The sequence below is a fragment of the Berghia stephanieae genome, chromosome 4 (genome assembly GCF_034508935.2).
Source record: "Berghia stephanieae isolate SIO BIC M18660-M18661 chromosome 4, UCSD_Bste_1.3, whole genome shotgun sequence".
In the NCBI taxonomy this organism is placed as follows: domain Eukaryota; kingdom Metazoa; phylum Mollusca; class Gastropoda; order Nudibranchia; family Aeolidiidae; genus Berghia; species Berghia stephanieae.
This window is the reverse complement of record NC_088363.1, coordinates 46946297-46965683: the sequence shown is the minus strand read 5'-3', so window position 1 is coordinate 46965683 and position 19387 is coordinate 46946297. Positions and strand designations below refer to the sequence as shown.

The 19387-nt window shown below is 34.3% G+C and overlaps 2 protein-coding genes across 6 annotated transcripts in view; both read right to left on the bottom strand.

The window, feature by feature from the left end:
• Positions 1-5396, bottom strand: part of LOC144970700 (carboxypeptidase D-like) — a 50761-nt gene extending 45365 nt beyond the window's left edge. The window contains exon 1 of one of the 3 annotated variants that reach the window (XM_078910614.1): positions 5210-5396. The gene's annotated coding sequence lies outside the window, so the exon portion shown is untranslated. Of the gene's footprint in view, positions 1-1267; positions 1417-1448; positions 1474-5209 lie in introns of those variants that run through there. The other 2 variants (XM_078910616.1, XM_078910615.1) reach the window with 2 other exon arrangements.
• A 12378-nt stretch (positions 5397-17774) lies between these two features.
• LOC144970699 (uncharacterized) overlaps positions 17775-19387 on the bottom strand; it is a 116192-nt gene continuing 114579 nt past the window's right edge. For all 3 annotated transcript variants that reach the window (XM_078910609.1, XM_078910612.1, XM_078910610.1), the window contains exons 15-16: positions 18783-18874; positions 17775-18526 (exon numbers count right to left, since the gene is read on the bottom strand). In XM_078910609.1, the coding sequence (XP_078766735.1) occupies positions 18420-18526; positions 18783-18874 (199 nt within the window). In that variant the 3' untranslated portion in view covers positions 17775-18419. The remainder of the gene's footprint in view (positions 18527-18782; positions 18875-19387) is intronic.

Here is a 19387-nt window from a genome sequence, read left to right as displayed (position 1 = left end):
CTAAAACTTGTATGAAAGTTTGGCTGAAAAACTGTATGAAATGAAAGTTTTCTGAAGTAAAAGATGTTTTTTTGATCAAAATTTATAGAATTAAAAGATATTTTTTTAATTGTGGGAAGGAAGTGTTTTTGGCCAAAATATTTGAAATAACAGTTTTCAGGATAACATGTATTAACGAAGTTTCCGGGTCAAATTTTGCGAAGTAAAGGTTTTTGCTTGTTTTTTGTTGTTGCTATATTGTGTAAGGCCAAAATGTGTGAACTAGAATGTTTTCCAACAGAACTACATGATTTAATGCTTTCTAGGCAAAATGAATGTAGTAAGAGCTTTCTGCAAATCAATATTTATTGTGTCATTAAATGCTTAAAACCGTTTCAAAATGCAAGACCTTGCCATGTCTTTTGCTTTTGCTTGCTTTCACGAGGATTTCGCAATGGTCGAAAGCTACAGAAGTACTTTGGACAGAGTAGAAACGTATCAGATATGACTGGTTATCCTATAATATTACAAACAGAAGCAGATATGTCCTACAAGTGATGTCGGAGACGGTGCCCAAAGTTTGCCATGATTTCTTCTTTTATTTATATTAATTGTTATTGTAAGGATTCACTTCAACATCATATCACCCCTATTATTATTATGTTTAGAAACACTATTATAGCCTAGTTGTCATTGTTTACCTCCGGTTCTCATCATGGAAGGCTATCCCTGAAAGTCAATAAAGCTTCTGAAAACTAATAAACTAATCTTGTTGTTTGCTGATGTCATAAATAAATATTACAGTCATTAAATTAACATTTTTCAGTCAGACTTCTAAATTTATCAATGACATGCTTGGTGTCCCATCGCACAAAAGTTAACGTCTATGAACAAACTTTTATTCTTCTCCCTGGCAAGGCTGCCGTATTATTGGAGAACACAGTGTGTGCTATTTGGTTAACATTGCCCCTACATACTGTGTTTTTTTTTTAAACAGCGGCAGAAGAGCCGTATAGCCTCAACTACAGACGTACGGGCTTTCTTTGAACAAGACAGTTCAACCTATTTCCAATAAAAAAAATATTCCTTACAAAACTTTAATGATTTTGGGAGAGATAATTCAAAACCTGCATTTGAATTTCAATCCTCTCGTTTTCACTACTTTGCTTTGTAGTTAAATAAACCAAAACCAAAACTAAACGATAAGATAAGGGAAATGAAATGGAATACATCTGACTCAAATTAATAAAGTTTAACCTATTTCCTATGAAAAAACTGTTTACCAAACCTGCATTTGAATTTCAACCCTCTCTTTTTCACTGTTTTAGCTCCAAAAGTCGCGGGCATTACTTCTAAGGTTTAGTAAACTAAGAATTACTCATCAACATGGATGGCAAAAATCAATAACAAAAACATGAGTGACGACAACTTTGTTCTATCTATAAACGTTCAAGCTTGCACATATATACCTAGTTTTGAGTGTTGGTAGATACGTGATTTCTGACTGGAGCTTTTTGGATAGATAAACGCAATGCATAGCAATTTAAAAAAATAAACAATAAAATAGAGATTGAAACCCCACGATAAATAACAGCCGTTGTGAATAATATTCCACCAATCAGAGGCTTGTCATTGTAGTAGATATATTTGGGATTAATAGATTACTATGGGTAAAAAATGGCAGGGATTAACCGGATTAAATGAATTACTGACAAAGCTGTGACTGCATATATATTATTCTTTGCTGTCGAGTTGACAGTTTAGCTCATTGTAGCATCTGTCAAAGTGAAACTAAACAGCTAGAGCTTTTAAACTGTAAAACAGTGATAAACAAGTATGAAAAATATAGGGGAATTTAGATAGTAATCATTGCTATCTACGTATTGGCTGCCTGTGATTATGGGTCATCGCCTGGGTCATAAAATAATATTATATCATTATGTCATTATATAATAAAATGGTGAAAATCTTAGTCGAAATAATGCCAATAATAATATTAAAAATAATAATAATAATAATAATAATAATAATAATAATAATAATAATAATAATAATAATAATAATAATAATAATAATAATAATAATAATAGTGATTTTAAAAAGAAAAAAAAAAGAAAAAAGGTCGTTGAATCCAAATCCGCATGCCGATTGTGCATCTAGATAAATGTGTCTATTTGTGCATTCACATATAGATATTTATGATGTCTTTACTTTTTTATTATTATAAAAGCGCATGCCAACAAATTGAACGACATTGTAATATCGGATAACACGTCTTCTTGTTCATCACAGGTTTTAAAAAAATAATTTAAAAAAAAATAAGAAAAGATTTGTTTATTGCCTTAATGTAACTGATATTTTTTTCATAACTATGTCTATACAAATTGTACGAGTATAATCAATATACTCACCTTCAGTAACACAGGTCCAACTATAATAATACTATTAGTAATTAATTATAATAATAATAATAACAACAATAACAATAATAATAATAATAATAATAATAATTATAATAATACTAATAACAACAATATTAATAACAATAACAATAAAAATAAAAACACTAACAACAATAATAATAATAATAATAATAATAATAACAACAACAATAGAAATAATAATAATGATAGCGCATATAAAATTACTGATAAAAGTACTAAAAAGTATTATAACAGCCACGTTAGCAAAAACAGGAACAATAATACCTCATAATAATAACAATAATAACAACCATAATAACTACAACAACGATAATAACAACTACAAAAACAGTAATAATAACAATAATAATATTTGATTTTATATCAATTTTTTTGATCCTAATATCGGTTCTTAATATCGCTAATGGATATTTTTGGACCATACTTGATCAGGGTTATTAAGTCATATAAAATCAATTTTGTTTGTTTGTTTTTTTAAAAGTTTTTAAAAAACTTATATATTTATTTATATATTTATTCATTAATTATTTATTTATTAATTTATTATTTAATCATCTATCTTTGTATTTTTTTTCTTATTTAATTATTTACTCAGTATCGTTTTAAAAATTGTTTTTAATTTTAATATTTCTTTTTTTAGGTCAATATTCCTATACATGTTTATTGTCGTATTTAAAAGATGGAGATAAATCTAAACTGGCAAAATGACGACAAACATTTGGTGTCTCCCATTCCTGAGGTTAAAAAAAAGTATGAAAAAACAACAGCAAAAAAAAAAAAGAAACAAAAAACAAACAAAAAAAAAAGAACAAAATACCACACACGGAACGTTTCGGACTCAAAACAGTTCTTCAACCAACAACCACAAAAAAACAATAAAAACATAAATACATTATGAACGACAGAGAAATGTGGGTCTTCTCTGAAGAAAAACTTCTACTTTTCGAACATGATGTCTTGTAAATAAGGTCGTCAAATAAATAAAATATAATATAAAAAAAGTTTCAAAGTTAAGTCTAGCTCATAACTTTTCATAAGGTCTTTCTAAAACCTTATTTTACTTTCAATGCATTTTCTGGTTTTAAATTTCGATTTTTTAGATTATCATTTATTATTAATTTATTACCAAAGAAGTTAAACCTGAGTATTATCCACCCGAAACCATCACAGTGAAAGCATCAAATGGGCAATAATAATACTTGATGTCATAAATAGATGAAAACTGTTGAAAACTTAGTGTAGATCTGAAATCCGTAAAGTAATTAAGTGAATACATTATTTCGAATGCAACGATTCGGGTAAAAACGCCAAACTGACAACTTTTTACAATGTCGAAATTGATTGTTTTTGAGAGTGTTAGTGTCGTCGGTACATATTCTATCTGTTTGACTCAACGAACTTTCAAACTGACTTTAAATTATAAAAGGAAATCACAGATGACTTCCTGCTGCTGTCACTAATAATTTATACTTATATCGACATCCCTTATTTATTATTTTTTGTATTTATTTTCAATTCCATTGTATTTATTTTCCAAAAACAGTCTACACGCTTTTATATTTCACTTTCTAAACTGCATTACACAGTTCCTTCACGCCTCCCCTCTTTTCACTTAATTAATTGCGCACCTTTTAGAAATATCTAGCATTCTATTTTAATTCGTGCTTCCTTACAAAGGAGCATACTATTTCCTGCCAACCAGTGTTTTGTTTATTCATCTTAACTACGCCACTACCACATTATCTCATTCATCTGTGGTGTTTCATTCATCCTGTTTTGTTGATAAAGGGGAAACCCGAAACGTTCATTTGATCTGTTTTTGTAATCAAATTGAAGCTTACATTCAATTTCACATTATTATTTATTTCTTCGAGCTTTGAGCAGCAACATTTACAGTGAATACATTATTTCGAATGCAACGATTTGCGTAAAAACGCCAAACTGACAACTTTTTACAGTGTCGAAATTGGTTGATTTTGAGAGTGTTAGTGTCGTCGGTACGTATTTTATGATATCTGTTTGACTCAACGAACTTTCAAACTGACTTTAAATTATAAAAGGAAATCAAGTTATCTGTTTATCTATCTGTAAAAAATACATTTCTAATTTTCAAATCTTTCAGGAGAGTTGTGCGCCGTATAAATATTATTCTTGACTCAAATAAGTACAATGTTCTCCACAAAGCTATATTTTTTAAAGAAAGGATATATATATATATATATATATTATATATATATATATATATATATATATATATACTATATATATTATATATACATGTATTACCATTTGTCTCTCTGTCATTGATTTTAGACCGCCAATTGGGTGAGTAGTTTTCATTAAATTCTGTCAATAAAACCATAAACGTTAACGGTTACACATAGTTTTGTGTGTTGGTTTGATATGTCTGGTGGACAGTATAGGAAAGAAAAGTCGTGACGTCACATCTACTTTTCCGGTTCGAAAATCCTTGTAAGTGTATTTATAACCAGTCCTTCGGACATGAAGTGGCATAACAATTTTAGTAACAGGATGTAAAGGCAGATTCCGGGACGTACAAGAGCGAGAGACCACCAGCATACATTTTGACTAGGAAATAAGATGCCATCACTCTGAAACCAGAAAAGATCATTTACGCATGGTATACATTCAGTCAATTCCGTTCTATATAGTAGATAATGCCACCATTTTTACTTTTTTTTTTATGTCAGAAAACTGTTATCATACATATCGACAGAATTATTTCACCGCCTCTCCTCTCTCCCCCAAAATATCATTGTACTTGCCTGAATTTTAAACCAAACGAGAAAAGAAAGAATACAATCACTAATTATTCAAATAACTGCTTAACATCTTTCTTTGATAGAAAACACACAACTCATCATCAGTTTTCGTTACGTCATTCCGTCATGGAAACATTGTTTTTTTATTTTTACAAAATCTGGTACGCATTTCAACTGACAATTGATCAATACTAGATATCATGACAATGATATTATGTGGCCATTGTATGATCAGCTGGTGTCATCTTCATGGCATTGTGTCCACAAACCCATCAGTCAGACACGTTTTTTTCCAATTCAAAACTATACCTTCTTCTTTTTCTTCTTCTTCTTCTTCTTCTTCTTCTTCTTCTTCTTCTTCTTCTTCTTCTTCTTCTTCTTCTTCTTCTTCTTCTTCTTCTTCTCTTCTTTTTCTTTTCTTCTTCTTCTTCTTCTTCTTCTTCTTTTCTTCTTCTTCTCTCTTCTTCTTCTTCTTTTCTTCTTCTCTCTTCTTCTTCTTCTTCTTCTTTACTGTCTTCTTTTAAATGCCTAGTTGATGAATGAACGCTGTTGTTTTCAGCAGCTCTGTCAGGAGCTCATACAGATTGGTGAGACACACACACACACACACACATACACACACAGAGTGTGTGTGTGTGTGTGTGTGTGTGAGAGAGAGAGAGAGAGAGAGGGAGAGAGAATTTGGGAGGTATGAGAGATTTTTTTATGTGTTTAGTTTTGTTAAGTATTTTGTTGGTTTCATTGTATTTCCTTTTTATTATTTAACTGCTAAATTATTTTCAGACATCCATTAGTCTACGGCAATACCCAAAGTGCATTTCCAGAAGTGGATAAATAAAGTTCATCTTATCTTATCTTCCAGTTCAAAGTTTTTTGGAAGTCTGTAACCAGTCTGGTACATATTGAATCATAAGTTGAATAAAGATTTTAGTCGTAGGATATATGGCCAGATTCTTATATTTACGGAGACGTAAAAGAGCGAGGATAGATAATATTTATTGGTGATTATATTTAGGCTAGAAAGATCGTAGTAGTAGTAGTAGTAGTAGTAGTAGTAGTAGTAGTAGTAGTAGTAGTAGTAGTAGTAGTAGTAGTAGTAGTAGTAGTAGTAGTAGTAGTAGCGTATGGCTACACCTCCAAATTATGTTTGTCGATCAATGATGTCAGGTCATCTCCGGCTTCAAAGATTGTTTCGTACCCCCTTCTAATTTTGTTACTGGGCATTGCAGGACCAGACGATCGATGGTTTGACGTGCCCCTTTGCAGTGCTAGAAAGATAAGATGCCATCACTCTGAAACCAGAAGATCAGTTTCCCAATGTATGTATCCATTCTTCCGGAGGTCTCATTTCACACTTCCAAGGAAATTGGGACAAATATTTTGACATCACATTATTGTTCTCTGTTTTCATTTACCCACGTTCTAACCACACTAAATTTATCTCGACTTTGTGACAGGATAAAGATTTGAACAAGTGTCTATGAAAGGTGCCAGACAAAGCAAGAAAGAAAAATTGTGCGGCTATGTGGCCTAGTGGTATGACACTCGATTTAGGATCGGAAGGTCCTGGGTTCGAGCCTCAACAGCGGTCGAAAAACAATAACAAGGAGCAGAGTGATTAACTTCCTTCATTCTATAGATAGAATGCGCTTGGCCAAGGAGTTCACAAAATGTCATCCGGAAGTATAACGGACCAACACACAAACTCTGTCTAACCATGAACTTTTATAGTCTGGTTAATACAGTTTAGTGAGAACAACTCACAAACGCGGATGGCAAAAACAATAACAAAGGCCTGAGTGACGTCATCTTTGAACTAGCTATAGATAGAATGCGCTTGGCCAAGGAGTTCACAACATTGCCATCCGGAAGTATAACGGACCAACACACAAACTCTGTGTAACCATGAACTTTTATAGTCTGGTTAATACAGTTTAGTGAGAACAACTCACAAACGCGGATGGCAAAAACAATAACAAAGGCCTGAGTGACGTCATTTTTGAACTATCTATAGATAGTTTGAAGATGACGTCACTCAGGTCTTTGTTATTGTTTTTTGCCATCTGCGTTTATGAGTAATGCTCACTGAACTGTATTAACCTGACTATAAATGTTCATGGATACACACAGTTTTGCGTGTTGGTCGGTTATACTTCCGGATGGCAATGTTATGAGCTTCTTTGCCAAGCGCATACTATCTATAGATAGAACGAAGATGACGTCACTCAAGCCTTTGTTATTGTATTTTACCATCCGCGTTTGTGAGTGATTCTGACTAAGCTGTATTATCCGGACTATAAACGTTCAAGGTTACACACTGTTTTGTGTGTTGGTGCGTTATACTTCTGGATGGCAATGTTATGAGGTTCTTAGCCAAGTGCATACTATCTATAGTTTATAAATAGTATGCATTTGGATAAGAATCTCTCAACATTGCCATCCGGAAGTAAAACGGACCAACACACAACACTATGTGTAACCTTGGTCGTTTATAGTCAGGTTAATACAGTTTAGTGAGAATTACTCATAAACACATGGCTGCCAAATAGCAATAACAAAGACGCGAGTGACGTCAACTTCGTTCTATCTATAAACTGAGATGGCTTGAGGGTGTGTCATAAATACCGCTTTTTGATTGGTCAAAAATCTAATTGTTAATAGTCAGTCAGAATGAAGCTGGCGTCGACTGCTCTTTGTTATTGTTTTTAGACCGTCAGTTGGGTGGTTGGTTCTCACTAGTTTCTTTTTGTCATGATTTTTTTGGTTACAAATATTTTACAAGTCTACAAGCTGTTTATTCTTCGAGTTAAATCTTTGCAGATGGTTAAAAATTATATGGAACTTCTAAAAATACAGTTCAACATTATACATTGGCAATATAAATACACTGGTCAGAAATGTGGCAGACAAGAGTTGATAAATGTAAAGTTTTGAATATTGATGCTTTGCGGTTAGTCAAAGAACTCACAACATTCGCCAACCGGATATAATGTAGCAACACATATGTAACACTCAACCCTTTTAGTCTGATTGATCGTAGCCATCGTTAAGTTGTCGCCTGACACTGACCAAAAAATGAAGTCAAAATGCCAGTCTTTGGCCACAAAAGAACACAAATCGTGAGTTGTATTCAATATTTCAACCAATGAACCACTTGTTTCCATGAGTACTACTAACGACAACTCACTAGGCGGTGCAAAAACCCAATAATGACGTCAAAATGCCAGTCTTTTTGGGTTTCAGTGTCAGGCTATAACATAACGATGGCTACGGATTGATACAATTTAGTGAGAACTACGAATACAAACGGCTGGCTAGAACAATAACAAACAGTTGAGTGACGTCAATTTCGTTTCATCAATTGGAAGATCCCATCTCTGTTATAAATATTATATTGTCGTTTCTCGAAAAATGCCTATGCCAAACACTCATTCTGAAAAGATTTTGACTTACATATTAATAAATGTATTAGAAGAGCAAAAAGAAGGATGGATATAATCTTCAGCACTTTTGTTAGTCGAGACAAATGTGTTTTTATACAAGTGCACCAATCTCTCATTCGGCCTATCCTTAAATATGGCATTTGCATCTTTAGTCCAATATGCATAAAGCAATCTTCTATTAGCATTGGAAACGTCCAAAGGAGAAGGTTAATAGGCTTCAACAGTCATAGCGTCACTTCCCGCGTAATGGCGCATGGTAACTTAGTAACTAGCTCTAAACTATCGAAATATTTCTCCGACGAGCATAAAAGTGTATCCAGATGAGAAAAAACATTACAAATATGGACATGTTTTGACTTTTATGCATTCTGATCACATGACATATGAAAAGTTCAAGCCAGCATGAAGAATAAAAAGTATGCATTTTCTTTGTTTAGAACCAGGCTGCTCACCGTTGCTGGGCGACGTGACATCAGACTAGTGAACCCAATTGTCATTGAGGGCCTTTCATATAATGATGTGTTTCAATACATATTTGGATTTACTTAGTCTTAACTATAGGAGAAACTGGGTTAAGAAACCAGATATAGGGGAATAGAAGACACAGCAAATGAATTCCTGCCCTCCATGGGAGGTCAAAAGACCCCACACTGTCATTGGTTCTTTCTATCCCCAGTCAAACTGAAACAATATCCATCATCTTTTGTCTCTTAGCATCAATAAGTAGTCATAATATTATTCGTGTGGACTAACAGCTAAAGCAAGTATACATAGAGATATAATCATCAAGAGCACCAGATGTTTTTAGCCGTCATTATGGTGAAGGTATCGATCAGAAAGCACGGAGAGAGAGAGAGAGAGAGAGAGAGAGAGAGAGAGAGAGAGAGAGAGAGAGAGAGAGAGAGAGAGGTTTTCTATTGATGCCGTGATTTTAGGTAAATTACTCACCAGTTCTGCCGGCCAGACCAATCGTAACAACACACAAAACTATGTCTTACCTTAAATCTTGGGAATCTTGTTGAGAAGTCACTCTCTCTCACACACTCACAAACACACACACACACACACATGAATATGTATCTATAATATATATATATATATATATATATATATATATATATATATATATATATATATATATAGTAATAAAGGAACATCAACATATTTAACGTTTGATGAAATAAATTTGTTTTATTGATTCATCCACAGCATTGAATTTATGTAGCGACATAGAGAAAACTCGTAAATACTTCGACGACTTTTGAATTATCTCTTCAACATTTATTATTTGATAAATTAATATTAATATAATTAATCAATAGCATTTTCCCCCCAAGAGGTAAAAGTTCATGTTGTGTAAAAATTATGTGAGACGCTCTGAAGAAATGGTCCACACATCGAATTTTATCGGCATTACTAAATTAACTCTCTGATGCCAGTTTGTAATTCTCTTTTGTTTTTCTATTTGTCACCACGTTAAAAGAATAGCTGTAAAATAGTATAATGAGTTATTGCCATGGCTGATGCCAGTTTGTAATTCTCTTTTGTTTTTCTATTTGTCACCACGTTAAAAGAATAGCTGTAAAATAGTATAATGAGTTATTGCCATGGCTGATGCCAGTTTGTAATTCTCTTTTGTTTTTCTATATGTCACCACATTGGTATGAAAGCACGTATATTACAGATTTTTAATGAATTCAAATGATGGTTTTAACATCGAAATTCACTTTCTTCCACGTTCCAGGATACATACACAAACACACACACACACACACACACACACACACATACTCACGTGCACACACACACACACACACACACACACACTTCTCTTTTTCTCAATTACTCCTGAGTACATATAACGTTTAGCTTCCATTTGTTCCATCTTTCCTCATAATTCTCTCTCTCTCTCTCTCTCTCTCTCTCTCTCTCTCTCTCTCCCCTCCCCCCTCCTCTCTCTCTCTCTCTCTCTCTCTCTCTCTCTCTCTCTCCTTTTCTCTCTCTCCCATTCTTTCTCTTTAACTTCTCTTTCCCGTCTTCTTCTTTATTATTTATTTACAATGCACACTAATGCAAATAAACACACACATACACACACACACACACCGACACAAAAACACACGACTAGCCAGCCGGAAATAACGTTCCGACACACACACACACACACACAGCTGTGTGTAACCATAGAGACTGATTAATTGATAGTGTGCGCTTGGCAAAGAAGCTCAGAATATTGCCATCCTGAAGTATAACGGACCAACACACAAAACTATGTGTATCCTTAAACGTTTATAGTCTCGTTACTACAGTTTAGTGAGAATTACTCATAAACGCGGATGGCAAAAAAAAAAAACAATAACAAAGACCCGAGTGACGTCAACTTCATTCTATCTATACAATTTAGTGAGAGCTACTCGTAAAAATGACTGGCTTAAAACAATAACAAAGAGCTGAGTGACGTCATATTGTTCTATCTATAGATAGTATGCGCTTGGCTAATAAGTTCACAACATTACCATTCGGAAGTATAACGGACCAACACACAAAACTCTGTGTAACCATGAACTTTTATAGTCCGGATAATACAGTTCACTGAGAATTACTCATAAACACGGATGGCAAAAAACAATAACAAAGACCTGAGTGACGTCAACTTCGAACTATCTATAATGCAGACTAATGCACAGACTGTCCTGTGTTATCTGTGGACTAGTGTAGCCACACGCATAAACACATACATTCATTCACAATGTGTCGTCTTCTCATCTTCCCAAAGAAAGATTTGAAAAGTAAATAAAACAACTTACTTCTTTAAACAAAAGAAAATCAAAGAATCATTTTATTTTTATAGAGATAAGTACGATAAAGCAGTAATTCTTTTTTAAAAGAAACGAAAACAATGTAGACGTCTAACCACCACCTCAATCGGAACTTCGACGGGATGATTCACACGTCAAAAATAGATGGTTTTATCGTCGATGCTTCTCAATATATCGAATAAAAAAGTATTACAAATGTTTTCCTTATAGAATACATTTATAAATTCAATTTTCAGCATTTAAATAACTCCGCCATATTACCACATTGAAACGTTGGGCTATATACAATTGTAATATATCGATGGTCCGCGGATCAAACCTCTGGAGGCTCGATTTTCACGATCAGTGGATCAAAATTCTGAAGTTAACATACGAACTTTTCGCACCATGTTTCAATTTATTTTGGGCGATCGTGAAAATCGGGACTTCCGAGGCTTGATCCGCCTACCATCGATATGGCCCTTGGCACTTGGTAGGAGTCCTTCACAACCCATGGGCTCCCGGAGCATGAGTTGTTCCCGGTTTCTCACGGCACCGAATGAAGGCACATTTAGCTGAAAATCCAAAAGTCATTAAACCTCTACCCTCTGCAACTATCTGACCCCTGATTGACCTCATTGTCTACCCTTACGAGCACTTTTGACGAACGTTTTTCCCAATTTTATTGGTGTCTTTAATCAAGCACTATTTAAGATTATGCTATGTTGAAAATTTGTTCTTGGTGGGAACAAAACGAGCTAAAACCAAATGTTATTATGATACCAAACACACATATAACAATTGTTTTTGCGGTTGATTCTTAACCCATAGACAAGCATAGACATAAAAATTGTAAGAAGACCATAAAAAATTAGATTTTGTTAAATAAAGTATTTAAATAAGGAATAACGTCACCGTACACCAAATATGTTTTTGTCTTAAAAGAAAGATTAGAGGATGCAGATTACAGTGCAATTAATTTCTTGAACAGTTAAGTCACCAAAGCCAAGTTACATGTTTGTCAAGTTGAATAATATCCATCCCTCACGAACCTACTCGTGCTAGTAAGGACAGTATAGCGGAGACGTGTTGTCCCATATCAATAGTAAATTATGATCATTGCATCCAACAAAGTATAGTGGCATGACTGACTTAATAATTCTTTCGACCAGCAGATTCGTCAGATATTGCAGTTTTGGATGTAGTGAAAATTCAATGTTTAATAAATTATAAATAAACAATGTTACTGATGCATGTTTTTAGAGTCTATCACATAATCCATGGAGCATAATAAAGATTACGACTAGATTGAATCTTTTATTTCATTTTTTATTCATCCCTCGTGTTAGTGTCGGCCATTATGATGCGATGCTTGTCTTTGAAAAGCTTTTAGCATTTGACATTCTTTCCATATATTTCTTTAGCACCCCGAGAGATTCGAGATTTTTTTCCGATTTACATAGAAAAATAGTAGTCATTAAGAACCATCGGGTACATGAGACGGAGTTTATCCTTGATTCTTTAGTATTACGGTAGAAATCACTAGTTACCCTCTGGATCGGACACTAGTCTATCAGTGGTGAGAGGTTGAGCCAGAAATCTTCTCCACATCACCGATAATGCATATAGAAATATGTCAACAGGACAACGAGTGGAAATATCTATGTGGAATTCGAATATTATTAACGTGGATTAAGACATATTAAGTTTACAAATAAAAGTACCAATATTAATCGCTGATGCAGTAAAGTTTTTTTTTTCTGATTCTGTTACCCAACGAGCAGGATTAGGTAGCTGAGATTATTTGATCAGATATTACTTGCGATTTTATATATATATATATATATATATATATATATATATATATATATATATATATATATATATATATATATTTTAATATAAAATGTCAATAAAAAATGTCAATAAAACAGTGATGGACAAAGCAGATTAACAAATACAGGAATTAAAAAAGCCCACTATAATCAGCCCTCACCGACTAGGGGTCGGTTTCAGATCTCCAGATATTTTCCGCGGTGATATTATAGTACATATATTATATGTACCATTGTCCTATCTAAAATATTAACAAGTAATTGTTGATGTCCTTTAAACAGTAGATATCCCGTGAAGAATATTGGGTTTAGGATATTTATGGTTTTAAAAGACTAATACGTTTTGCACGTAACAATATAAAGGCTTAATTCAAATTATTAACGTTGTCAGTAACTTAACATTCATTCACTTTCAAGGATTTTAGTCGATTTCACTTCAAATGCCCATAACTCAATAACCATAGCTTAACTGGCAATTCTGTTTTCACTATGATAAAATAGAACATGTTAACTATCACATAACGTAAAAAGTAAAATATGTACGGTGACATTTTAATACAATTAATATTTTATTCAATGTACTTTTGGTAAAATACCTGCTACATTTTAGGTGTCATTTTAATTCATATCCTAATAATTTATTTCTTGATGAAATTTCTTCATTTAAAAGCAGTTTAAAAGAAGCAAGATGGATCTTTAAGTATATTAAAAAAACTTACTCATAATTTGATTAGTCACATAATAATTTTAAAATGCATGTTATATGCATGTTTTTTTTCCTCCAAATCAGTAACCACCCCTTACTCAATCGCCTGCTGCGGTAATTCATATTTAGTGGCAGCTGTAATCGGCAAGCGGTACCGTCGTTCAGGCTAGATCACAGAAACCGGGGCTTTTTGCTAAATTTTCAGTTTCAGCGGTGCCGTGTTCTATAGCATTGAAAAGACAATAAAATTTGCCTTCTACCCTTTGATAGGACGATCGTCTTTCTCTCTACCAGACCCAGCTACCCAGGCACTGTTGGGTGAACATGTTTGGAGGGGGGGGGGTGTCGGTACTCGTCTATTATGTAAAAAAATGATGACTTAAAATTAAGCTCCAATTTATTTATTAAAATAGACAAATGGTGTGGATGTTTCTGGTTTCGCCTTTATTAACAGGCATGACGATCGATAAGACACAAAACACATTATGCATGGTAGTGATAGTCAGGGTCTTAATAACTATCACTATCTTGTGATTTAGTTTAATATGTCCTTTGTTATCATATTGCTCGTCCCGTACGTTGATAAAGGGGAAATCCGAAACGTCTGCACTCTTCATCTCTCTGAATAAAATGTATCTGAAATGTTACATGACTTTGGTTTTTCACTTTTTAAATCTCCAAGCAGCATTAACTACATTTTCCCGTGCATTAGGGGTTGGGAGGGGGGGGGGGGTGTCGGGGGCGGATAGAGGGGGGGGGGGGGGTTAGTCTCGATATTATATCAGTTGATAGAGCGTTCGCTTCAAACGCAAGGGATCAAAGCGTAGCCATCGTTAACTGGCATTTTGACCTCACTTTTTGGTCAGTGTCAGGCTATGAGTTTGCGATGGCTACGATCAGGGTCGATGCTCGGTGAAGCGGAGATATTTTTTGGAGCCCCCTCTCCCAATCAATCCACCCAGCAGTGATTGGGTAATTGGATTTATCATATCTGGCGGAAAGTACTTTGCCATAGACTAGTGCCCTATCCAAAGGGTAGTCCAACACTTTTTAACCACGGATAAACTCTGGATCGATGTGCCTTATGGATCTGAAGGATTAGATTTTACTGTTTATTAAGTATAAATCCATCTTGGTAATATCAGAATGAATGGTTGTATGTAACACATTGATCCATTTTAATTTATAAGTAAGAAAAAAGGTACGCCTCTCCGCTTGACACTAGTAAAATTATCGCCTGGGCATTCCATGAAAGAATATAGATAATCCATCAAACAAACTTCAGATGGCAACGGGAATCAACCATGTTATCTAAAGTGAGCAAATCGGGGTTTTTAAAATCTTGCCCAAGAAAAAATAATGCTACTAGATTTTAAGAAAATGTGTATTCCATATAAACAAAGTCAGCAAATACAGCAGGGATTGTTTTATTTTGTTTACACCAATATCATCAGTGACGGCTAAAGGCGAGGAGAGCTGGGCTAAAGAGAGAGCGTAGGTTGCTACCCTGTGCGCAAAGGCGAAGGTAGAAAATACGGAGTGAGAACACGTTAAGCTCTAACGTGGCTTCTCTGTATGTATGTTTTCTGATGTCACCAATGAAGTTGGCAAATTAGTGTCAGAAGATGACATTCAGCCCTCGTCGACTGGGAATCGAATTTCAGGCCAGATATTCTCTGTGATGTGTTGGTAACAGGTCTGACCCAGATGTCTGAGGTTCCCCCCCCCCCCCCCCCCCTCCCACCACCTATATTGCATTTATAAATATAAATGCCTGCTCCACTCACTCTTCTGAATGAAAATATGCTACTATATCAAACATTGTGATGAATTCTCCCAAAGTTGAGGGCCATCTGATCTGACGGGTAGGCCGGTATTTGAGGTGGGAGTGCTGCAAACCAAACAATATAAACCAAGTGCATAGATTCCAAGAAGTTTTGGAGCAAGCACTGTTCCAATATTGAGATTTCAGGAAAACAATGTCGATAAAACAGTGATGGACAAAGCAGATTAACAAATACAGGAATTAAAAAAGCCCACAATAATCAGCCCTCACCGACTAGGGATCGGTTTCAGATCTCCAGATATTTTCCGCGGTGAAATGGTCCCATTCTGACCCAGATGTCTGAGTTTCAATTGAAGAAAGCTTAATTTCTGGAATTAAGTTTTTAATTTTTATGATGCAAGGCTACACATAAATGATGTGGCAAATTATGATTTATGATAAATGGCCAAAAAAGCAACAAACAACATCATCAACAAGAATAAGATACAAAAAAAAGGCCCACAAAAATTACACAGACAGGAAGGCCAGCGGATCCTTATTTAGGCATGTATTAAAGGTGGCTATGTATGACTAACATTATTTGAGCTCTTTGCATCTGACCAGCAGTAGTTGTGAGTTGTATTCACAAAATAACAGTTTCATCATAAACTGATAATAATGAATTTGATGACAGCAATGCTGATATTGATGATGATTATTACAACAAAAAGCATGATAATTATTTTTTAAAAAATAAGCGAGTAAATAATATTTATATGTTTTCCATATTATGGATATTTCAACAGACTCACCATGCTCAATGAGCTTTACAATTCTTCATGTATAATAGTAATGATAATTACAACAGTAAACATGATGATGATGGAAATTATAATGATGATACTGTTTTGATAATAAAATTGATAATGATAATAATGACAATAATGACAATAATAATGCTGATGATGATGATGATGATGATGGATGATGATGTCGATAACAATATTGGTAATAATAATATTATGATGAAGATAATAATAATAATAATAATAATAATAATAATAATAATAATAATAATAATAATAATAATAATAATAATAATAATAATAATAATAATAATAATAATAATAATAATGAAGATGGTATAATGTTATCGCTGATGATGATGAAGATGATTATTTTTAAAAATAATAATGGCAATAAAACAATGACAATATTCATAACAGAATCTCTATATTATTTGTTTCTAGACGGGCTGTTCAGATTCAGAAATACACAACGTTATAGTTTAGTTGTAGTTGTTAAGATATTAAGCCGCTAACCGCCAAGTTCTGGAAAAACACATGTATAAAAAATTGAGGATGAATTTTCTGGCCAAAGTTTTAAATATATGTTTTTCAGGGGTACGGCAGTTTAATGGTTAAGGGCGCAAATGTTGAATAAGTGTTACATTTGAGCATAACAGCAAAATGTAAGAATAAAACATTTCGCGTATTAACCCTTGGTCAGCAATTCAAACAAGAAACACAAAAGTATTTCAGCCAGATTTTTAAATTAAAAGAACGTCTTTATATAATGCAATATCAACTGTTTTCTCAATGTGCGGCTATGTGATCTTGTGGTATGACACTCGCTTTCGGTTCGGAAGGTCCTGGGTTCGAGCCTCGCCCGGCGCATAGTTGAGTCCTTGGAGAAGGCTTTTTACTCACATTCTCTCACCTTACTCAGATGTAAATGAGTACATGGCGTTGTCTCTGTCCGAAACAAAATTGTAATATCGACTACCAGGCGCCATGTCCCGTCCTAAATGTTAAATGTTGCTGTTGGACCCCTTGTAAAGCACGTTTAGTGGATATTGCGCTGAATAAAAGATCATTAATTTTTTTTTCTCAAAGTGCCCTAGAAGCCGTCCTATGCGAATTTTGACACTAAAGGACGAAACATGTCACTTGTGAGGCAATTATATTAAGACAGTGACGACACATTTTTCCGTCCTGTATTCGAGTCCCGATTTAGGGCTGTGGGGGGGGGGGGGGGGGGGGGAGTTCAGTCTTTGGATACGGCACTTTACTCATATTCTCTCACCTTACTCAGGTGTAAAATGAGAGCCTGGCTAGTAACAGGCTGCCTGTTGAAATAAAAGAATGAATAGGCCTTAGAGGCGTCACGTTCGTCCTATATGTTAAATGTTGCTGTTGAAAGGGACAGACCTTTTGTAAACCTTAGTTAAGACATATACAAGTAACCTAAGTTTAACATTTTCAACTCGGAAAAGTTGAGAGCGGTGGGGGCTGCCTGAAGGCTTCGATCATGAAAATACTAACGAAAGAGTGAAAATGGAGAGGCCTCGGATGGGAATAATACAGGCCATTATCTGTATTGTTCCCATCCAAAGCCTCTCCATTTTCACTCTTTCATTAAATTTTCGACTATAAGATTAATTGTTGGCATCGATATCTTCCCTGGTAATCACTCGTATCACTTGTCAGGAAAGAGGTTCCAATGTTTCCATTTGTCACTGAACACGTCAGATGTAAGAAAATCCAATAAGGTCCAGGAATTCTTTCATAAATTTGACTTTATCGATGTAAAAATGACACTGATGAAATTACAAACAATGAATCTCATGAAGTCGATCACATCTCAGATCAAGGTTGGTGTCATTTTTACCTTCTGATACGTTTGACGTAGGTAAAACCAATAAGGTCCAAGATTTCAAATATGGAAATGACACTGGCACCGACGAAAAGACCCATGGAACCGCCAACATCACCTGAAAAAAAGCAAGCATGACAAAAGATGTGAAATTGATGGAAAAATATGACACAGATGGAATATTTTTTATTTGATGTATCGTTTATTGTCAAAATAAATCCTCAATGGGCTGATATCGAATCATATTTTGTAACATTTTTATCTGGAAAATGTTTTAAAAATCAACGGAGATACTAAAGTACAAGTGTATTACGATTAGTTATAATCTACAGAACCATAACCTTCAAAGCAAAACTTGTCCATAAGACACTTACAAAGTAAAGCAAATATATCATAGGCGGCTTGCTGGGTGATCTGCTCGTAGCTGAGCTCTTTGTAGAAGACGCTCATTTGTAGAATGTTGTCCCTGAAAAATAAATTAAAGAACAATTTTGGTACTATATTACCAAGCAAGTCAACATTTTTGGGATCAATAAAATTAGATGGCAAATTAAAATATTCAATAGAGATTGGAAACGAAAGGTCTCTACATGGATCATAGCGTGGCCTTCGTAAACTCATGGTCTGACAAGACTTTGGCCACAAAGGAAAACAAATCGTGAGTTGTATTCAGTAGTTCAACCAATGGGATCATTTATTTCAAAGAGCACTACTTAAGACAATTCACTAGGCGGTCCACACACCTAAAAATGACGTCTAAATATCGGTCTAAGTATCGGGCTATAAGTTAACGATAGCTACGATCAGAGCGATGCTTTAGTACTTGTGAGTCCGAGCGTGAGGATGACCTGGACACCAAAGTTATTCACCCAATTAGACTCGGTTTCCAGGCTGATCGATTGTTCAGCTTCTCCAAATCATAAATGAAAATTGTAGACGATCTCAAGAGATCTAATAAAGCTGTTGAGACTTGTTGGTT